Raw genomic sequence first — 21725 nt, 5'->3', positions numbered from 1 at the left:
TTGTTAGGTTGAGGTTGTCTTCAGTGTTCACATCACTGTATGTAGATGCATGGGGTACATATTATAAAATTCCATGGATTCTTTCCCAAAATTGTGTCCAGGTGTCTTTATTGAGGGTTTGTTGATGTTGCTTCTAATAGTGCCAGATACATTGATGGCCTTGTAGTTGCAACGACAAAATAACTTCATCGCTAAACTACTGTAGAATTGAACAGCGTCATCGTGACTGCTTTTTTAAACACTCAGGATTCTCCAATAAGTGTAGTTTTTTTTTTAATATGTATTAATGCCGTATGGTGTTCCAAAGAGCTGCCTTTCTGCAAGAGAGTTAAGAAAAATGAAGATGTTTGTTTGCTTTACCAGTGTTAAAATGTAATTCAACAGCCGCCATTATTTCTGAAAGCCTTATCTTAGCTTTGTTATATTTGCCAAGTTGAAATATCATCTACTTTGTGTGTCATGAAATGTGTTTACCATGCAGCAGTTCTTTGAAGAAAATTTATTTGGTAGATACACAGAAACTCAGTTTAATCTGCTATCAGAAGCTATCTTAATTGTCATGCTGATTTAGATAGCTGCTAGTATATATTACCTAGAAGAGGTGTGACAATACTGATCACACTTATTTGTGCTAAAGTATTGATCCATAGCTAGATCTTTGGTTCCATCTTTATTTATTTATTTATGGTTTTTTTTACAAATTTATATCCGTATATAACATTTTGGATTTGTTTCAGCTTGGAGAACAACAGTCTCTGGAAGAAGCCATTAGAATAGCCTCCAGAATACAACAGGGTGAAACACCAGGGATTGATGATTAACTTCTAAAACTGCTACCAGAACAATAGAGTGAAAGGTATTTTATTTTCAATCAACAAAGGTCCATGCCAGCAGCAACCCATAAAAACTTTGAAGTTCCCCGCTCATTGATACTGTGTACACATTTTATGCAAGAGCGAAGAACGTTTTGTAAGTTTTGTGTACATAACCCTTGGAATGGACTGACGTCATCTACTTCCAACCGTTGTATATTCAGGAATATGGAATTAGGATTATATAGTAAATTTCCTTGTTATCCTTTCATCAGATTTCAGACTGGTCTGCAAGCAAGTGAAAAAATTAAATAGACGTATTGGAATTAATTTTTAATGTCATGTACAAATAATGAAGGCATTACTGAAGATTTCAAATGTCTAAAATACTATTAAAAATCATAATTTCAGGAACCCTTACAAGTAATAAAGATGGCAAAGCCTTTTAAATTGCATTCCATAAATGGAAAAGTCTTGGATTTTGAGCCTACTGTAAATCTTCGTATTTTGATTTGTTTCGTACAGATTTGAATACTCTTTAGATTACCTACCCCATCTCATTCATTGTAAATACAGACTGTTAATGCTGGAAGTGCTAATTATATTATCTTTAAATTGGATTATGTAAAAAGGAGAAACTTTGGTTGTTCAATATTAAAAGAAGTAAATCTAATGATTTTGTTTCTTTACATATTTTACTTAAAATGTTACTCTCAAATTATTATGCAATAAAATATAGCGAGATTGTACTGTCTAGATAGGATGATATTGTCGTGTGACGTACTGTTTTACTTTTTAATGAGACTGAAGTTCAAATTATTTATTTACGGCCTTGTATAAATTTTTCCAAAGTTTATTTATCATAAACTTAATTTTTTGACATATTAATTTTGGTCATAATCCACTATAGTGTATTAAGTAATTAGTGTTAATAGTTATTTTAAACATTCTAAAACACTACAAGAATTATTAAAATAGTAATTAGTCAATAGATTTTGACTAAAAAGTAAACTACCTGTTTTCAAGAGGAGTATTTTCAAATGGTGCGTTTGCAGCATAAGTACAAGTACTAATAGTCTATTTTCAACAGTTCTGAGTGCCTGCTGCTACCATTCAGCACCTAGGATATGCTGATAATCAGTGCTTTTGAAAATCAGGACACAAGTTACTAGAAAAAAGGGATTAATTAATGATGATGTAAGTACAATGCTCTTCTCCACCTATCATTCTGTAAAGGAAAAAAACCATTGTAGATATAATACATACAGTAAAATGTAACTTTAAACTTTTTTATATGAAAAAGTGTCTTTTGTCTTGTTAGTAAGCTTGTTAAGCAAGTTAAATTTTTTTGGCTTCATGTAAGATTCAGTGCTTATTTTAGATGAGTGTCAAGAGCACTTCTGAAACTGAAGCCTCACCTCTTAGCTTCTCAAGGGAAGGATTAAACATCTTCTGGATGAAGTGTTAATCAAATAATCATTTTATAAGTATTGTGAGGTACACGTTTTACATAAAATAAAGTCCATAACTATGTACCTTGAGGTATTTACCTCAAAAAGGCCAAGTTTGACTAGAACAGAGCTAATTTATTGTGAATTACCGTATCAGCATGGGTTGCAGCCTTTTATGTTTTTCATACAGATGGCCAAATGAAAAACACAGTGAAAGAATACAGTACTATGGGATAGATGTGGACAAAGCAAAGACTATTCTCTGGATCCATTACAAAGTAAAACTTGGAAACATTGAGGTTGTCTGTAACTTTTGTATAGGACTGAGGCTGCTTGCTCACCTAGGTGCCAGTTTTCCTGAAATGCTGTAAGTAATTCCTGATATCCCATGGAGATAAATGTACTATGCAAGGATGATTAATTGCCTGTCAACTAGATCAGTTTCTTAGTACTTATCACCTTTTAGAAATTAAAGATGTATCATTTGACATGAACGTTCAAGGTTTTTTTTCTTAAATTTCATTGCTAATGGTTTCTGGAAACGGTGGCTGGAATGATGGCTTTGGCAAAGAAATAACTTCAGTTCTTACTACTTCTTGTTTCACAGTACAATTCATGATCACTGTACAAATGTGAGTACACTTTCATAGAGTTGGTTTGCTGCTAGGCTTCAGAACTAACTCAGGAAAAGCTGCAGTATTTTTAAAATTGTTTCTCTTACTGGTATCTTAACTAGTTATTCTTGCAAAACTCCGAAGTCAAGGGCTGTGCTTCCATATTGTGCTAGCTGCCCCTATAAAGGAAAATATACTTACTAAATAAATAAGCCAAACTGACTTGGACTGCTTAGTGTTTAAAGAGAATCTGAACTAATTATATGCATTTTAGCTGTGAGACCTGTATTCATAATAGACCTGTTTTCAAAGTGGAGACACCTGTGTGACTTTCTGCCCTGCTTCCATTCAGACCAGAGTGGAAGGAGTGTTTCTGATAAACTGATGCTGTGTGTTAGTGTCAGAAGGACCTGAAGTGGAGATCAGACAAGATGAAATCGGGTCAGATAGGAATATTAGGGAAAAGGATTTCCAGGAGGAGGAAACAAAGAATATGACAAAAAGGACTAGATGTTTGGCAGTAGAAATCTCTATCCTTTCCCCATAGATTTTACTCGTCTTTTTGAAAGTTTTGTCTCAAAGGAAATGCTTTGGTACACTAGAAGGAAATCATTTGTAAAGAGGAATTCTATAAAGTAAAGCAACTCAGTACATCAATTCCTCTTACAAATTGGGTCCCACATTTCCGGCATTCTCAGTCACAATTTTTCTTTCAGATTTGAATTCCAGGCCTTCACCGACTCCTTCCTTAAACGAATAAAAACAAAATCGCAGTCAACTTTTCCCTTTTAAATGTTTCTACAGTTTTTCCAACACTGTGGGCTTTGCTTTTCTTTACTGTAGTTCAGTGCCTCTCCTGATGGTAAAAAGAGAGAGGCAATTATTTTGGGTGCTCCAGGCTGATGGCCTATTGTGCCAGACACACTATGCATAACAATAGGACAGTTTTTATCCTAAAGACCTAACGCCAATGCACACGTGAATAGGCTGACACTGGAAGAGTGTGTTTTTATAAGAATAAATCCTGAAGCCTGAAACAAAGTTGTAAACAGCCATAATCCCTCATGGTATAATTAATCTCAGCAACCGATCAGCTGACCGATACCAGCGATATTCAGGCACAGTGTGGGAGAAAAGGCACGTGGTGTCTGCTTAGCACACAAGAGAAGGACAGAGCTGATAGCCCAGACAAACAAAATGTCTGAGCTTGGAAGGCAGCTCTACCTAAACTTTACTCTAGTTCCTAACCCTTATAACCCCTCAAATGCTGCTGCGAGTAATCTGTTTGACTGGGTGTTCTGGTTTCTGCGATGATCAAGCTGTAGTAAAAAAACAGAAAAATCACTCTGCATGCTGTGTACTACTTAGGATGCGGAGTCAGAGAGCCTTCCCCCAGGGACTTCAGCCACCAGGAAAAGATGGTATGGAGCAAGGATGTGATCACGAGTGTTTCTGAATCTGGCAACTTCAGCAGTCCAGCTGCTGAGGCTTGTCAGATTGCACACGTTAGGTTGACCGTAGCTTCTACTTCCCAAGATGCAAAAGTACCCTATAGCAAACCTATTCCAGTCACTCTTAGTTTGTCATCGAATGAAAACAATTAAATGTTCTGTAAAATTTTCTGTGTAATTTTCAAATATGGCACAGATGATATTGCACTAATAGTGGGGTGAGAAGCAAACTGGTTTTCTTAAGCAGCAAAGCGTTAGGAGACTGTAAATGAAGGGTAACTTGTCCTGTTCAGCTATTACTTTACAGTTTGGAAGTTTAAAAATATATTTCTTTAGCTTGCATCATTTTTGTCTTGAAAAAGATAGAAATTAACACATACCTCGTCTTAACAGATACATAAATCCAAAGTCCAGATGGCTGTTGATAATAAGGTACTTCTATTTTTTTGCAAAGCAGTATATATTTGAACACCAGATCCCCAAAAGTATTTTTTTTCTCCATTGATAAAAACCTTCCAAAGTCTGGACCCCTATGACAAGAAAGCAAAACATCAAGAGCCACTCTCAGTTCTTGTGTCATAAACTACATTCCAAATAAGGCATAGAAACAAGCATTTTTCCTTGTTGTGTTATGTGTATTTGTAGCTTAGGTGTTGCCAGCAGTTTGACATTCCTTTGATGCTACTTTTCATTCTACTAGCAAAGTTCACTTGGCCAAAGGAAAATCCAACAATCTAATTAGACCATCACCATTAGCAGTTAGCAGCTGACACCTAACCCTATCAGGAATGTGATACCAGACTTTTTCAACTGAGGGTTATATTCAGAGCAGACTTTAATTATCCCAATAAACATACAAGATTATATCAACAAGCAAGCATTTTGTGCTACGCAGTCTGTGTATTTACCTCTAATGAAATTGTGACCCCCTTAAATCCCATCTGTCTCAGGTTCTGAAGCAGGAAGAGATTTTATTTGGATTATTTTTGTTCTGTTTAGATTATTTGAAGCAATTTACTCGAAGGAATGGCAAAACATTTACACTTTCAAGGCACAAGTGATTGTTCGCAATTTTTTCTATGACAAAAAAGTGTCTTATGTTACTGTTAAAACCCCAGTATTTTACCCTTTCTTTTGTTTAAACCCCTTACCAGCCTTTAGGTTGACTGGCTGCTGTATTTTACTTATTTTTCTGGGGAGTTTTAGATTCTCCACGCTGTTAGTGCTTGATTCTGTAGTATTTGACTGAGACGCTTCTGAGCAGGTATCTTAGTGAGGCAAGACAAGGAAAAGAGGCTGACTTCCTTACATCTGGCAGGTCTGCCTGCGTAACAGAAGCTACCACATGGCTGTAGAAAGCTCCTGGAGAAATGACAATGTTCTAAACCTGCATCTCCAGGGGATGTTTTGCTTTGTGTAGAGCTAATGCAGATTTGAATATAGGCTGTAATGACTGGAGAATCAGAAAGTACAAAAGTCTGTGTGACAGACAGGATTAGCTGCTTTTTGGTTTTAAACAGATACATTCAAGACAGTAAGAGACAGATTTTTGAACGTATGTAGGTTCCTGAGGATGGTGTTAGTGGAAAGAAGGTGGCTGAGCTTCTTGAAACTCTTAGCAGGCTTTTATGTTTTTATCTGCATCCCTAAAAAAGGTTTGCAAAATGTCTTACTTGAATGAATAGTAGTAAATTTGAAAAAAGGCTGAGTACCTCTTTTATGGTTTTGCATGTTGCCTAACAGAGAAAAAGGAAGAAGGTTAGTGAAACTGGTAAACTAGTGACTATTTAGTTCCTGTGCATTAGATGTTTTGAGGTTTTTAATTGCAGATACAAAATCTTGACTTCTATTCTGATCGTTTTAACTTCACTTTAGCACAGGAATGGGGCATTCTAATTGTATCTGGTTTTAGTCACGGCAATCGTTCTGTCTCTTCAACTTTTAGGATGTTTTGGAAGAAACTTCTCATCTGAATAAAACTCTTGGGAATAGATTCTTTTGCCATATTCTTTGTAAGCGGAGATTTCAAGTGTTAAGAGGCAGGGATATAGGCAAAAAAATGGAGTCACTGAAAACTGTGTGATCTCATAGCCACAGAGAAATATTTAATTGTGCGTGTCTGCTTGGCAACACTTGTGCTTTTTTAATGTACCTTGTACATTATAACTTTTGAGTATCTTCAGATCTTCCCTTGAATTCCCAGATTTGGGGCCCAGAAGTTTCTCTTTACTTTGGGAGGCATCCTTCATGCTGTCAAATTCCCCATTCTATTCTCCACCTTATTCTCTTGCTCTTATTATTTACACTTCCTGGGTGAATACATCCTTGAGAAATGCTCTATCTGCATGCAGACCGTAGGCTAAAAAGAATAAAAGGACTGGGAGCATCACCTACAGGCATGTCTTTGGACACAAAGTCCACCTTTGATGGAGAACCCATTCAACTCTGGACCTTGGAATGAAGAAAAAGAGGTTGCCAGCTAACAGCAGCTGTTAGCAGCACAACCCCAGATAAAATAATCTTTAAACTGTTCACCTTTAAGCCATCAGTGGCCCAGACACAACATCTCCCAGTTGGCACACTACCACTGAGACCTGTTAGCCCCATATATGCCAAGTCTTGTGTGCACACTGGCATGCCATTGCTGACATCTGTGACAAACACACTGGAACCCAAGAGAAAAGCTGAGATCCGTCCCTGCTCTCCGTTCTCCAGCAATAGCCTTGGTGCAGGCGGCTGTAGTGTTTCAGTTTTTCATATAAGCAACTTGACCTTCCTCCTCTTCTGCTTTTTTACTCCATTTACTCTTCTCATAATAAGATGAACTCCTCATAGTTTCACAACTATGCTGGCTGATGTAGAATGGGTTTCATCCAGTTTTTGGCAAAACTCTTCCAGTTTGGTTTTGGGGGACTGCAGATGAACTGGTAAGTGCAGTAAATGCTGACAAGATGTCAGTGTACCCACCTCTGTGGCAGTTTCCTCTGACAGCTAGACAAATTGGCCACTGTTCCATTCTTTTCCCATTCATCATTATTTGGGTTCCCCTGCTACCCACCAAAGAGGGAACAACAGTTTCCTTTGAGCTTGAAAACTTCTAGTTAAAAGCAGCTGTTAGTCAGTGTGTGCTGCCCCAGATAAGTATTTCTGGTAGCAAAATCTTCAGTGCACCAGGCTGATATATTTATTTCTTAATTTAAAAGCAAGTATTTAAAAAAACCCAAAAAAACAAAAAAAACCCCAAAAAACAGAAACCAATTTTGCAAACTTATCCTGAAAACCCTTATACCACTCATATTTGTAGGAATATCAGTCAGGCACTGCCTGGACATCAGGTTATGTACTGTTACATCTATTTGGAGGATCAGGGCTTTAGTTTGCAAGATCTACAGAGGCTCAAAGATGCTATTTGATCAGCTACAGAGAATTTGGAATGAATGTGGCTTGTAAAGTATGGCGCAGTGGAAGCCTGCAGAGCTCTTCTGTGCTCACCTCTCTTCCTGCTGTGATGATGCCCATTGCTAGCGTGCTCTCTAAGGGAATTGGCTGTGCGGTGCTTTTTAGTTCGGCTGTTTATAGGCCTCCTAATGCTAGTGATAGTGGTTGTCGTGGTGGACAGCATGGCGGAAGCTGCTGCACTCCGTCTGGGGTAAAATCATCTTTTCTTCAACACAACCATTTACGGTCCCGTCAAACTACAGCAAAAGAACAACTGATGCAAATTCAGAACAGCACGTATGTAGAGCCTATGAATGCACTCCTTATAGCAACTACACATTTTGTTATAGCTACATTCAGTACTGCCCTTTCTTGTTTGCTCTCAGTTTGGAAATAAACTTTCTTTTAAAACAATTGTGCTACTGCCGTTTATTTATTTCTCTCTTCCTTTTTTCCTTTCCTCTCCTATCTTTGTCTTCTCTTCAGAAATACTCCCTTCTCTGTACAAACTCTGAATTGTTCCATTTGATGTTGTCCCACTTAAACTGTTCCAGTGATTAGCAGTTAATTAGTTAAAGGCTATCCAATTGGGCTTCTGAATGTCAATTTGCCCTCACTAATCACCCTCACCTCACTAAATACCTGTGTCTGTGGACTCCAGAAAGCAACTCAGCACCAGTTATATTTAGGTTCAGATTGGGAAGGAAACTGCAACTTTGACATTTCAGGGGGAGGGATTTATTGAAAGCTTTAATTCTTTAATTTTTAAAGAAACCGAAATTTCATATGTGAGTGAAGCAAGTCGCAGCTAGTAGATGGGATGTTTTGAGTTACTAGGAATTGCTTTGTATCTCCCTCTGTGGGCTATTAATTGGGAAAGAGATGGAGGTTGTATTTTTTAATGCCATCTGTTCTGAAACTCAAATGCTTCAGTTAGTATTTGCTATACAGTGCATTTCAGTTTTAAAAATGAGAGTATTTAATGGGACATCATTGTGATTCTAAATTATTGCACCCCAAACATGTTTACAGCACTTGGTTTGATGGAGCCATATCTCTGTAAATGCTGCCCAATCCCATTTTCATAGGTTATATTGGCTACTTTCCATTTTCTGAAATTAGTTTTCAGGAGGTTTCCATAACCTCAAAAATTGTGTTCCAATGGGCCATTGAAAGTGTGAGAAATATGCAGGGATGCAATATTTAAGTAGAAATGTTTCTGTGTATGCCTTACAAAATAAAAGGGAGGTGACCCACATGTCTTGAGGCGATGGAGCTCTGAGCAAAACCATTTCACTGCGCAGGCATGGGGAGTGTGTGTGAGTACAGAGTTGTATTGACGGCTGGTCCACTCAGCCAAATTAATTTAAAATGCTCTTACGTTGGTACAGTGCTGGTGGCACACGCTGCTGGTTCAGTCCCTGCAGGGGACCAGTGAGAGCTGTTGGGGACAGTTGTGCTGCCCTGCAGGGCAGCTCTCTACAAAGACACGTGTACTTTCAGGCAAGAAGAGATGAAAAAAGGAAGAATCACTTGTGGGACTGGAGTATGGGACACTAGCATCCCTGTCGTGTTTCTTACATCCCAAAAGCACGTGGGCTTGGAGAGCAGCAGTTGTGTGAAAAGGGGAGAAAAAAGTATCCCGGTATTTTTGGTTTGGGCCTCAACAGAACATCTGTCGAAAAATAATGACCCGTTGGACATACAGGTGTCCGTTTCAGCAGGCAGCAGCAAAGGGCCACCAAGCCCTGCTGTTGACCTTCAGCATCGGGAAGATCTGCACCCCAGCTGCAGTTGCAGGAGCTGGAACCACATCCAGAGTTGCTTCTGAGGCTTCTGCCCATGGACTTTGGGGACCAGCGGCAGGATATCAGCAAACAACGGAAACATGGTTAAGTACAAACTTCTGTTTTCTACTGACTGGGCCTTAGGTGTTTTGGTTCATTATCTTTGAAGCTTTCAGGCCCACGGCCAGACCTCTCTGTAGAGGTGTACCATTTGCAGCAGATGAGGTCTTTGTCCTCCAGGCCAGGAGGGCTTTGGGGAGGTGGCTGGCCGGAACACAAGCTGGCAGAAGAGGGACTGTGGCACAGGGTCTCCCTATCCCAGGTGCCCACAGCTCTTGGGGAAGTGATGTCCTGGTGCTACCTGCACGTCCAGGGGACGGTGTGTCCGCCTGGAGAGCCGGGGGAGCAGGGAGAGACTCAACACCTGGCTTCCTCTGGGTTGTTTGGGGCTCGTGTGCATGGAAAAAAATGTTTTTTTTTTCAGGACCTTTGTTACCCAAGGGGCTCATTTTAATGTGATTTAGTACAGGAGAGAGAGTGGCAGGTCTGTTTTTTGGGTTACATTCAATCAATTGGGTTACATCAAGATGAAGCCGAGAGGGGAAGTTGTGGCATCTGTAGGGAGACACTCTGGTAATTAGCATCCACTGTAAATCACATTGAAGTTTCCTGTGGGAGTTAACAGCATGGGGTGCTGTATGTGAGGCTCCTGTGTTTCTGACTGCGTTTTAAATCACAAGAATAGAGTTATTTGGAACACGTTGCTTTTTCGGTTTTGCAAAAAGAAAAAAGCTGTCTTTAACCAGCCTGAAAGGAATTGTTATTGTTTTCGGGTACGCGAAATGCAGATTTTTGCCCACTCCTCTCTCAACCAACCAGGAACGAAACACCCGCGCCCCGAGGCGGGGAGCCGGCCGGGCGGGACGGGCCCGGCCCCTGGGCCAAGATGGCGCCTGGCCCGCGCCTCACCGGCGGACACGTCTGTGTGCCCGACCTCGCCCCCGCCCCGCCCCCTCCGCTCGCGGCGTTCGCGCCAAAGCGCCCCGTGACGCGTCCGTGCGTAGTCCCGCCCCCACCCTCCGTGTTTTCAAACCCAGGGGGCGGGCGTGATTGGCTGGCGTGCGCGCCACGTGACTAACGGTCGCGGGAAAGCCGCGGAGTCCGAACAGCGCGAGGCGAGCTGTGCCCGGGGGTAGCGCCGTGCGGAGCCGCCGCCGCCGCACCCAGGGGTGCCGCGCAGGCACAGCGACAGCGGGCGCGGCCGGGCTCGGCCGTCAGCGGGGCTCGCAGCTGAGCCGCCATGAGCTTTCTGAGTTTGCAGCAGGCGGCGCCGCCGCGGCGGGTCTCGGCCCGGCGGGCGGCCGCCCCGATCCGTCAGAAGCTGCTGTTCCTGAGCGGCCACAGTGACTGCGAGGAGGAGGAGGAGGACGAGGAGGAGGAAGGCGGCAGCAGCGGCAACAGCACCGGCGAGGACTCGGCCTTCCAGGAGGCGGACTCGCCGCTCTCGGCGGCTCGCACCCCGGCGCGGGGCGACCCACCCCTGCTGGAGGAAGAGGAGGAGGAGATGGAGCCAGCGGCGGCGCCGCTGCCGGACGAGGGGGACTCGTGGGAGGAGGAGGGGTTCGGCTCCTCTCCGGTGAAGTCGCCCGGAGCCTATTTCATGGCCGGCTCGCCTTCGCCGCCGCCCCCTCACAAGGGCCGCCGCTACTGCGGGCGCTCCCCGCCCCACCCGGCGGCTAGCGGTTACCGGGTGCGGAGCGAGGAGCCCAGCTCGCCGCTGCCCGACTACCCCGGCACCCCGCCTCACAAGACCTTCCGCAAGCTGCGCCTCTTCGACACGCCGCACACCCCCAAGGTGAGACACCCGCCCCGGGGCCCCCCTGACCGGGCTGAGGGCGGAGGGAGGGGGTATGTTGGGCCGGGCAGGGCTCGGCGGCCGGCCCGCCCCCGGCGGGCTGGGGTGGGGGTCCGCGCTCGGCGGTTGAAGCGTGGGGGTTGGGGGCCGGCGGCGGGGCCATCGCCCGCCCGTAACGGCAAGTTGGCGTCTGCCCCGGGGACCTGCCCACAGCCCGTCCGTTACGGTTATGTAACCCGCGGCACGGCCGGCCGCTCGCCCGCCGGTGGGCCCGGCGGGGCGGGTGCGGCGTTAAAGGGCGAGGGGGCGGCGCCTCGCCCTCAGCCCGGCCGCGGGGCCTCTCGGTTCGCCCCGCCGCCAGGGCTGCCGCTAACGGCGGAGCGGAAGGAGCACCGTCCGCCCCCGAAACCTCCCGATCGTGTGTCTTGTCCCGTAGCGTGACTGCGGGCGTGGAACAATCCCCTCGGACGTATACGCTTATCTATAAAAATCATAGATGTAAAAATGTATTTATAAATAAATATATGAGTACCCTGCTTTCTCTATGCTCTGTGGAAAAGATTTTAGAAAAGGGTAAAAGTGGAATATTAAAATAAAATATGTTGCTGTCGTGTGAGCGTTTGTACCTTTATAACCAGAAAGTTAAAGCTTGAACTGGAATCGGCTCCTGCGCGTCTGTCAGTGCACGGGGATGCCTGGAGTACTACCATTGTACCACACGCCAGCGCAAGTGCGGGTCTGCACTGACTCCTGCGCCCAATGTAAAAGGCTGTTTGAGGGATAGGTGGCTCTTAAGTCTGTCAATAACAGACTTTTTGGAAGGCATTTCAAGTCTTGAACTCGACGCTTATGTAAAACACCATATAGTGAATTTAAGTCTAGTGATAATAGGCTTGTTTTCCTCATTACTTTTCATATTGCCCTTTAGAAGTAATCCAGGGATAATCCCCAGGGATAATCTCCCAGGGGTCTATAGACTATAGATTGAAAGCAACTGACTTAAAGGTGCGAGGAAGGCAACCTTGTTAATTGGTTTTTCTACACCTTCTGCCTCAAATGAGGTTTCATTGGTAGAAATCAGTGGTACCTGTTGGGAAATAATAAAATTGGTGATGATCTTGTGCTGAATCAGGAGCAGGTGCTTCAGAAATGGAAGAGGCTTGTGGATTGTGACACTAAAACAAGGTCTTAACACTGTGGTTGAGTGGGATTCTTAAATTAGGTGTCCAAATTCCACATGAATTATCTTGGAGAGGTTACCCTTGAAATCTGGAAGAATCAGTTATGGTATCCAGTGGAAGTACTGAAATGTGTGTTGAGATGCCCAGCGATTTATAGGTCTTCATCTAGTCCAGATTTGGGGAGTGCAGTTGAGGTTCCCACATATCAGCCTTCTTCCCTATGGTGGTTTAGGCTTTAGGGATGTCAGTTCTTTATTTTGTAAGGTTTTGCGAGGGTAAGGCGATGCTCCTGCTTGTGATCCAGTAGGTCAGTGGTTGGCATCCTCACCAGGGTGTAGGAGACTTGGGTGTAAACTTCCCTACTTAAGTGGTAGAGGTTTCGTCATGTGCCTGGAAAATGCCTGGCCTGACAGATTGCCACGCAAAAGATCTGGCTTGGATATTGAACTGACAGCGCGTTAGTGATGTCAATTCTTGAGCAATTCTTTGTAGGCTCATGAAGAGGCATCTGTGCATCAGTATTAAATCTTTTATTTACTTATCTTTTTTTAGTTTGTCACCTAAATTTGTAGTCACCAAAGGCCATTTCCTACATCTGATCTAACTTTCATATTTTGTACATGAACATTATGGTGATATAGAACAGGATGGTCCATGAGTTTCATCTGTGTTCATTTCAGGGACAAAGAATTGTCCAAGAAGTTTAGGTGATGACATGATAAGAGACAGAAAAACACTGCTCTCATAATCTTTCCTGTCTTCTAAAAATTATTTTAATAGTCAGTGTTTCCTTTAACACTTTTTGTGTGGCGTGTAAAGCCTAATAGCTTCTTTGGAACTCTTTTTGATGGAAATGCAGGTATTTAAACAACTCATGATAACTTTGATAAGACAGTATTGTAATGATGGCTTTGAAGCATGACCTGACTGTGTCTAAATCAAAAATCAACGTTGAGGCTATAAATGTCTGTCTTCTGTTTTGTTTTTTTAATAAATGTAGAGTTTGCTTTCTAAAGCACAAGGAATAGGCTCCAGCTCAGTCAAACTTCGAGGGGGCTCTCTATTTATGAATGTTGGGAAATCGGAGAAGCAAGAAGAAGATATCAGACAAACACCTCATGTGAACATTAATCCTTTCACTCCTGATTCCATGTTCCTTCACAACTCTGAAGGAAGATGTCGTAGGAGGAAGAGAACACACTGGAATGAGTGAGTAACTTCTGTCTTTGTTAAGCTTATCTTTAGAACTACTTCTAGCTGCAAAAGTTTTGTTACAAATTGCTTCTTTTAAAGTATTTCCTTGCAAATCTGTTAGCGATGCATAATATAGGTTTTAAAGTATCTGCTCTGAGATGCATGATATTATGAAATAACCATTTAGCACTAGATCTTTTGATCAATATACAGAGAGGATAGACAAGGCTGTGTCCTACAGTCTTTTTACCTGACTGAATGAGCTATGCACAGTCTCTTTTTGAGGAGGGAAAAACACATTAAATACTAGTATGAAACATGAAGAAAGAAACAGTGTCTTTATTTTATGAGTTTGTGCTTATAAATGTAGCTAACAATTAGTTAAACTAAACTTCAGTAGAATGGGAGAATTGAATCTCAGAAGAATCAACAACTGCTAGACTTCAGTTTTAAGTTTGTTTAAGCCGTATTACTTCTGCAAAAGTAACTGGTGTGAATTTCAGCTCTTGTGGAGAGGACATGGAAGCAAGTGATGGAGAGCCTGAAGATGAAACTATCAGACCTGCAAAGGTAATTAATCTTTGGAAGTTGATTCTAAGTTTGGAAGTTTGTGTATCTGCAGATCTAAGGATTTTCCTTTCTAATCTTTGCAGAGGATAACAATAACAGAAAGTAATATGAAGTCACGGTATGCAACTGAATTTCATGAGTTGGAGAAGATTGGGTCTGGTGAATTTGGTTCTGTGTTTAAATGTGTGAAGAGGCTTGATGGCTGTATTTATGCAATAAAGCGATCCAAGAAACCTTTAGCTGGCTCAGTGGATGAGTGAGTATTTACTACTATTAAAAGTTAAAAGTCACCTCTTGATGCTTTTTCCTCCCCTGTATTGGTGTCTAGAAAAGGCATTTAAGAGAAAGGTATAGTTATACATGAATTAAATGTGAAACAGATACAATTTTGAAGTCACTAGCAGACATTTGTCCCAATATTCTGTGTGGGAACAGATTGTTCTTATCTGGAAAGTAAGAATAATACTTGCGTTAATGGCAGGAGGGACTATATGAATAAACTGTGCAGCGATGATCCTTTGAGATATGAAAGGAAAGCAGTATTCCCAACTAGGTCCTTTTCCTTGTTAACTTGAGTGACATGCAGATTTGTTAACTTAGTTTTGAGGTATTTTTTGGCATTTGTGAATGAGCCTGTGATTCTTGACATTTTCCCCACTGTTTTAAAAGTTAAAATATAAAACTCCACAGGTTTGAGTTGCTCAAAATTGCATACCAGACTTACCCACAAGAAGTTAGGCATGTTGAGTTCGGTCATACTTCTGGCTTATCATTATCTTCATTTTTTTCCTAAAACTTCAGTGATGCTTCTCAAAGCTTGCTGCTGGTTGGAAAGTACGTAATGGAGGTGGCAGCTCCCTCAAGAATTATCTGCAATAAAGCCTTTTTTTTTTTTTCAGGTTCCACATACTTAGTCTTTTAATACAATGTAAATTATTTTAGCTGTTTGGATGTAAGTACAAATACATCTTAAGGTGCCATAGAACTGAATATGAAGATTTTAGAAACCTGAGCTGTCAGAGGGGCACGATATTATAATAAGTGTTTCTATCAAGCTGAAATAGGACTGATTTCATCTCATAATATTCTTCTGTGCACTTATTTTTTGTGACTGTAACAGGCAAAATGCTTTAAGAGAGGTATATGCGCATGCAGTTCTGGGACAGCATTCTCATGTAGTAAGATACTACTCTGCATGGGCAGAAGATGATCATATGCTTATACAGAATGAATATTGCAATGGTAAGTAAAGTTTATCGCTCGTTCTGAACTTGCTTTCAAAAAATTTTTGAAGATATACAGATATCTCTACAAATCCCTAGGACTAGTTAGGAATTGATTGCCCTAGACATAGCTCATACCATCACTGTCTCAAATGTCTGATGTTCTTTGCTGCTGCCAAAGGCATATTAGATATATGAAGCAAAAACTGTACAAAATTGCAAAGTCTTAAGTCTTCAAGAATATTGGAAGTACAGTGAGGCATGTGTGAGCAGCAAAACTGTTCTTTCTTCTGTACAATAGTACAAGCTGGAATAGAGACAATTACCAGAGAGTTTCCTTTAGAAAGGGAGGTGGACCTGATTTATGAAGCTTTTTGCTATGTCTGATACCCTGACAGAGATTTGGAAGAGGGAGAGAGGTCTTTTTCCATTCTGTTGGTATCCTGTTAATTTGCATGGCAACTACAGGAGAAAAATAATTTTATTATATTACATGGCTATAAAGAGGGGGATACTACACTAGATTTTTATGCTTCTTATGTATCATCAGCAAGTTCTTGGGGATATGTTCACTGTCAATTTTGGAAGCCAGTTGTACTTACTTTTGGAAGCAAGTTGTCATTACTTTATCAACTGTTTGGTGTAAAATAATTAGTTGTTTTCTTTAATGTTGCTTTAGGTGGCAGTTTAGCAGATGCCATAAGTGAAAATTACAGGAATATGCGTTATTTTACTGAACCAGAACTGAAGGACCTGTTACTTCAGGTGGCTCGAGGCTTAAAGTACATTCATTCAATGTCACTTGTACACATGGATATCAAACCTAGTAAGTTTGTAAACCGCTTTACTCTGTATTGACAACTTCCTCAGTTAATTTAATCTGCTGTAGAAAAATGAACAGTTAGCCACACCTTACTAACTGTAAATTCTTCACTGAAGTTCTAAATAGCTGTACAAAGATGTCAGTTATAAAATTGGCTAGCAGACTTAAACTGTTGAGTTTATCTTGGGTCCTTTTTGTGTAGTTGACTCTACTTGCATAACACTTGGCTCCCATCCCAGCAGAGGGGCCAGCGCAAGCAAGTTATAGTTTCTCGCTCAAGGAACTGGGTATGTGTACATCTAGAACTTCTGTGTGGCTAAAGCAAGCTGTAGTGAAACTAGAGGAAGTAGAAATTGGATATAAACTGGATTTTTTTTTAGACATTCTGCTCCTTTTTCAGGTAATATTTTCATATCTAGGACATCAGTCCCAACTACAACTTCAGAAGAAGGTGATGATGATGACTGGTCATCTGATAGAGTCATATTTAAAATAGGTGAGAAGCAGCACACTTGTGCTCAAAAGAATTGTATTGTCTATTTGTCTTCTGAAAAAGACCAAAAAAAATTTCATTTCTTTTTGCAGGTGACCTTGGTCATGTAACTCGAGTATCAAGTCCACAAGTGGAGGAAGGGGATAGCCGTTTTCTTGCAAATGAAGTCCTACAAGAGGTAACTGTTCTGTTTAAGGAAAATAGTGATGTTGGGTCTGCATGCTGTTTTCTTTAGAGTACTGAGTTGCTGTCTGCCACCTCCTCGCTGGAGGAGAAGCTACCTAAATGGTATACCCTTGAACACTGGTAGTACTTAGAAGGGGAATGTAATATTGTGGATGTGTTCTGTGCTGAATAGTTTAGCTGTCTTAACACTGTGTGGTATGTGTAGTAAACTTATTTTTCTTTATTTTCAAGAACTACACTCATTTGCCAAAAGCAGATATTTTTGCTCTTGCTCTGACTGTTGTGTGTGCTGCTGGGGCTGAACCACTTCCAACTAATGGGGACCAATGGCATGAAATTCGACAAGGAAAACTACCTAGAATACCACAAGTGCTTTCTCAAGAATTACTAGACTTACTGAAAGTAAGAACTCTTGCACCAGTGGCTCACTGATTAGTGTAATTCACTGTATTACTGGCCTTAACTAGAATGCCTTATTTTCTTTTTTCCAAGGTTATGATTAATCCTGATCCAGAGAAAAGGCCTTCAGCTGTGGCACTAGTCAAGCATTCAGTGCTTCTCTCTGCTGCAAAAAAGAGTGCAGAGCAGCTCCGGATAGAACTGAATGCTGAAAAATTCAAAAACTCTCTCTTGCAGAAGTAAGTAGTTCCTTGGGGTCCTTAAATATAACTTAATTTCTAATGGGTTTTCATATGATAGTAGAGTAATGGTAAAACAGGACCATCCTTGTTTCTGCATGAGATCCGCAAATCTGTATGCACATACATCCCTGAGAGTACAAAGTGGGTCATGTAACTTTAAAAGGAGCTTTCTCCATAGAAGGAACTTCTGGAACGCTTTAAGGGAATCTCAACTACACTGTTAGTATTCAAGGCATACAAACCATTACAGTTTTTAAGAAATGTTTCAAGCATAATGCATACTTTTGTGACATGTATAGTGTAACTTACATCTGTATTATTTGAACCTGTGTGTTCCTAGGTCATCTGTACATTGAAACACATTGGAAAACATGACTTAAATGAGCTGTTTTGAACTTAAATGAAATGGCACATCAGGAATGGTTCTGGACTAATTTTGACTTGTACACAGTAGTGTTATTAGGTTACCAGAGAGTCATTTGTATTGTGAGGTCTTTTTGTCCTACCCCTTGCTCAAACACACAACTCCAAATTAACGCTTTGAAGAAGAGATTCCCTTTAGGGAAGTCTGATTTCTGCTTAAGTTTCAGAGAAAGAGTAAGTCAAGAAGCAATCATCTGAACCTTTCATTGCAGTTAACTTTGCACATATTATGTGTAATAGGCAGGCTTTTATAAGGGAATATAGAACAGCAATTACTTTGACTGGCTCATTTTGAATGGAGGTGTTAACTTCTCATTTGGATTTTCTCCATTGCTATCTGCTTATCTTACCATTGCTACAGTCTGAATGTAGCCAGACTTGCCATTTTAGATGGTTATCTTTATAATCTTCTTATGAATTACACTGATTGCAGAAAGAATAATTTGACAGTTTGTGCAGGTTATTCAAGGACAGATTTGCTGAGGTAACTTGCTTGCTTGTATAAAGACAACGTTTTTTTGTATCATGTGAAAGGAGAAGTTGGCAAAGCTAATATTTTATGAAGACTAATTCTGGCCTGGCAACAAGTAGGGTACGTCTTTATAAAATAACTGTAAATTCAAGAATGATTTTAAAAGAATGTTTATCCACAGTAACTTTTAATGTTGTGTGGGATAGTGTTCCATAAAATAATTCAGGTAGGTATTTCTGGTTTATTTTGGTTTTTTAACACTCCTGCATTTGACTCATTTAAGATAGCATTTGTGTATATAAATTACCATCAGTGAAAGGAATCCTTGTAAGGGAACTCAGCTTTTCACTGTGTCATCTTATTTAGAGGAAGGAAGAATTCAGGATTCAACTTCTAAGGAAGAATGGTAGTTTACTGTGGTGCGTGGGTGTGCCCATGTGTGTGCATTTGTGACTGACGTTTAATCTTTAGGGAAGATGACTAAAAATTGATTGTGTTCTCTTGCAGTGAACTGACACAGGGGTAACGTGGGGCAGATTAGACAGGGAATGGGTGTTCATGAATAATACTTTGGATAAAAGTGAGAAACGGGAGTAGCTTATTAAACTAAAATATGTAATTTAAAACTAAATAACAACCACACCAATATACAGCAAGCTTGTAAAATTTGATCTCGTTTTGGAGTCCAAATGTGAAGTGAGATTACAAATACTAGTTCTTAGGGTAGAGAAAAAATTTTGAGTGATAGTTTCGGATAGGAGAAGGAAAAGAGTACGGAGGGAATCCTTACAGCTAGCCGTATGTCAACATTTAAGGAAAGGAGAAAAAGGGTGTGTGGGAAAACCCTTGATAAAGATAACTTTGATCTTTAGTCAGACTATTTCATAGTTTTATCCTTAGTTTTATTTAACTTTGTCCTCAAACTGAGTATTGGTAATTCTCTGAAACAGAATAGTTGATGGAACGTTGCATGGGCACAATGGCCTGTGCTACCCTCAGTGTCTCAGCCTTGCAGTTTTGGGCTCAAATTTTCATGTTAGGCAAAAAAGATTTAGGTGGTGATAAGCTTTTGATGTGGGTATGCAAAAGGAAAAGGATGCTTCCCTAGTTGTATGTTGCCAGTTACGTTCATCTAAGTGTGTGTCTGTTTGTGTGAAACTTCACAGAAGTTCCGTTGTGGCTGAATGCTTCATTTGGGCAAACCTCAGTAAGTAGCTCTTCAGTGATTTATCATACAGCATCCTACTGTGTTCTGGTAATTGAAGTGTTGATCTGCTTATAAAAGGCTGGATTTCAAATTCTGACTGAGTTGTGTGAATTTCTCATTTCCTGTCCTTGTTGTTCGAAAGAAAGAACATTTAAGACAAGTAAGGAACATCCTACTTCTGTCCTCTGGGTTGTGAACAGGTGGATGCAAATGATAATGGTCTTAGTATGACCTAACCTGATGAAAGTCTTTAGTTCTGAACTGCTGTGATTCATTTGAAATGCTCCTGCTGTGATACGCCCATAAGTCGTTACCGATACCGTTGCACAAGTGTGACTCTGTGTCTTGCAGGGAGCTGAAGAAGGCACAGATGGCAAAGGCCGCAGCTGAGGAGCGAGCACTGTTCACTGACAGAATGACAACTAGATCTACAACACAAAATAGACCATCTCGACTCATTGGAAAGAAAATGAACCGCTCAGTTAGTCTTACTATATACTAACTGTGAAGTCTAAAAGAACTACTGAGGATGGCGATAGCATCTCTGCCGGATTGAAGCCCAAGGAGTTGAAGGAAGCACTCAGTTCCTGGTTTCTTGTCCTGTCTCTGATCAGTGTCACTAGTTTTACAGGAATCGCTTCTGGGTTTTTACTTCTACAATATGGCTGATTAGCTGTATTAACCATTTGAGTGAATGGACTCAGTTTCTATCTTGTCTATAGAGGATCCTGGATGCTAATCCATAAGCCTTTCAGTTACACTGTTAGATGTTACATCGTCCCAGGGTTAACCACTATAGTGGTGTGCTGCTTTGTAGTGTTATGGCATTTTAATAAGAAGTAATATCCCTAATGATCTTTAAGAGGGAGGGAGGGGGCCTTGCTTTCATAGTTACTGATTTTTTTGGAGCAGAGGGGAATACATTTTGAAAAACAGGCTTTAAGGCCACCTACACTCAATGTACCTGATGTCAGGTAGACTTTTATTGTGAATTTTATTTGTATATTCAACTGGGAGCACTTTGTAGGCATTGCATAAACCACAGCTTAGAAAACTGTGGAATTAAGTGCCATGTGGAACTGCTGCTATTTTTAGTTTGTTGTCCTCGCTGTAAAACTGTAGCATTAAAACAATCATTATTGTGTTAATAGGCTTCTTGTTAAAACAATTACGTGAAACGAATCTAAGCTGCATTTTAGTGAAGGCAGCATTTTTCTCTCAAAGCTAGTGCATTGTGAAATAATGCACCAATTTAATATTTGGACTCTGTATTAGTGTAGTGCAATTGTTAATGTCTTGGCTATTGATGTTTTGTAATTCTTTCTAATAAGGTTCTCTAAATGTTGATATTCTCTTCAGTTGTTCATTCTTGAGGCTATTGTATATTTTTTTTATGTTGGAGTACTTGTAAATAATTGTTTAGTGTAACTGTTCAGGTTGTTTTTCATTGTTTATGTACATAAGTTTGATTGTGCTTATAGTATACTATACTGAAACTGCAGTCTGAGATGCCAACAGACAAAGCTTAACTATTCCATTTTAAGTTCCAAAATGAACAGAATTTGGCCATCAGAACCTCTACTGGTGTTGGACCTAGGCTGACAAATGTTGCTAAAAATAGAACTGTTTTAATTACTGGCTTGTCTCTTCATTAATTTTAGTTTAAACAATGTTTCCCATTTGTGCTCTGTTTGTTCTTACTAGTGTTGAATTTGAATATTAAAGTTAAAAGTTTTGTTTAATATCGTCTAACACTTATTTAATGCTATAGTTGTGGAAATAAAATATTGAGTCAGGAATACGCTGTGGCAAGTCCTGATTAGATCTGCTTACTGCTCCTGTGTAATGCTTGTGATTCCCTCTTGTGAGAGATGAACTGATAAAACTACTCACTGATAGTTATG

General features: G+C 40.7%; 2 protein-coding genes across 10 annotated transcripts in view; both read left to right on the top strand.

The window, feature by feature from the left end:
- ZNF143 (zinc finger protein 143) overlaps nt 1–8180 on the top strand; it is a 47783-nt gene extending 39603 nt beyond the window's left edge. For 5 of the 8 annotated variants that reach the window (XM_054200586.1, XM_054200581.1, XM_054200582.1 and 2 more), the window contains one exon: nt 738–8180. In XM_054200586.1, the coding sequence (XP_054056561.1) occupies nt 738–821 (84 nt within the window). In that variant the 3' untranslated portion in view covers nt 822–8180. The remainder of the gene's footprint in view (nt 1–737) is intronic. The other 3 variants (XR_008466285.1, XM_054200585.1, XM_054200584.1) reach the window with 3 other exon arrangements.
- Nucleotides 8181–10681: 2501 nt separating this feature from the next.
- Nucleotides 10682–21563, top strand: WEE1 (WEE1 G2 checkpoint kinase). Of its 2 annotated transcripts, XM_054200882.1 has the most exons (11): nt 10682–11408; nt 13590–13798; nt 14287–14353; nt 14437–14609; nt 15474–15595; nt 16256–16402; nt 16800–16895; nt 16985–17070; nt 17310–17480; nt 17571–17716; nt 20173–21563. In XM_054200882.1, the coding sequence occupies exons 1-11, from the start codon at nt 10854–10856 to the stop codon at nt 20321–20323; spliced, it is 1923 nt and encodes a 640-aa protein (XP_054056857.1). In that variant the 5' UTR covers nt 10682–10853; the 3' UTR covers nt 20324–21563. The 2 variants fall into 2 exon arrangements, with proteins under 2 accessions (XP_054056857.1, XP_054056858.1); XM_054200883.1 differs by lacking the exon at nt 17310–17480.
- The last annotated feature ends 162 nt before the right edge of the window (nt 21564–21725 follow it).

Source organism: Rissa tridactyla, chromosome 4, assembly GCF_028500815.1.
Source record: "Rissa tridactyla isolate bRisTri1 chromosome 4, bRisTri1.patW.cur.20221130, whole genome shotgun sequence".
Taxonomy (NCBI): domain Eukaryota; kingdom Metazoa; phylum Chordata; class Aves; order Charadriiformes; family Laridae; genus Rissa; species Rissa tridactyla.
Note: the sequence above shows the minus strand (reverse complement) of the source record. Positions and strands in the feature narration are given on the sequence as shown.

Excerpts from the sequence above, each read along its gene's own strand:
- WEE1 (XM_054200882.1), top strand. The coding sequence starts at position 10,854 with ATGAGCTTTCTGAGTTTGCAGCAGGCGGCGCCGCCGCGGCGGGTCTCG. Across the intron at positions 11,409-13,589 it reads ACACGCCGCACACCCCCAAG|AGTTTGCTTTCTAAAGCACA; the intron begins GTGAGACACCCG and ends TAATAAATGTAG. Across the intron at positions 17,481-17,570 it reads AATTACTAGACTTACTGAAA|GTTATGATTAATCCTGATCC; the intron begins GTAAGAACTCTT and ends CTTTTTTCCAAG.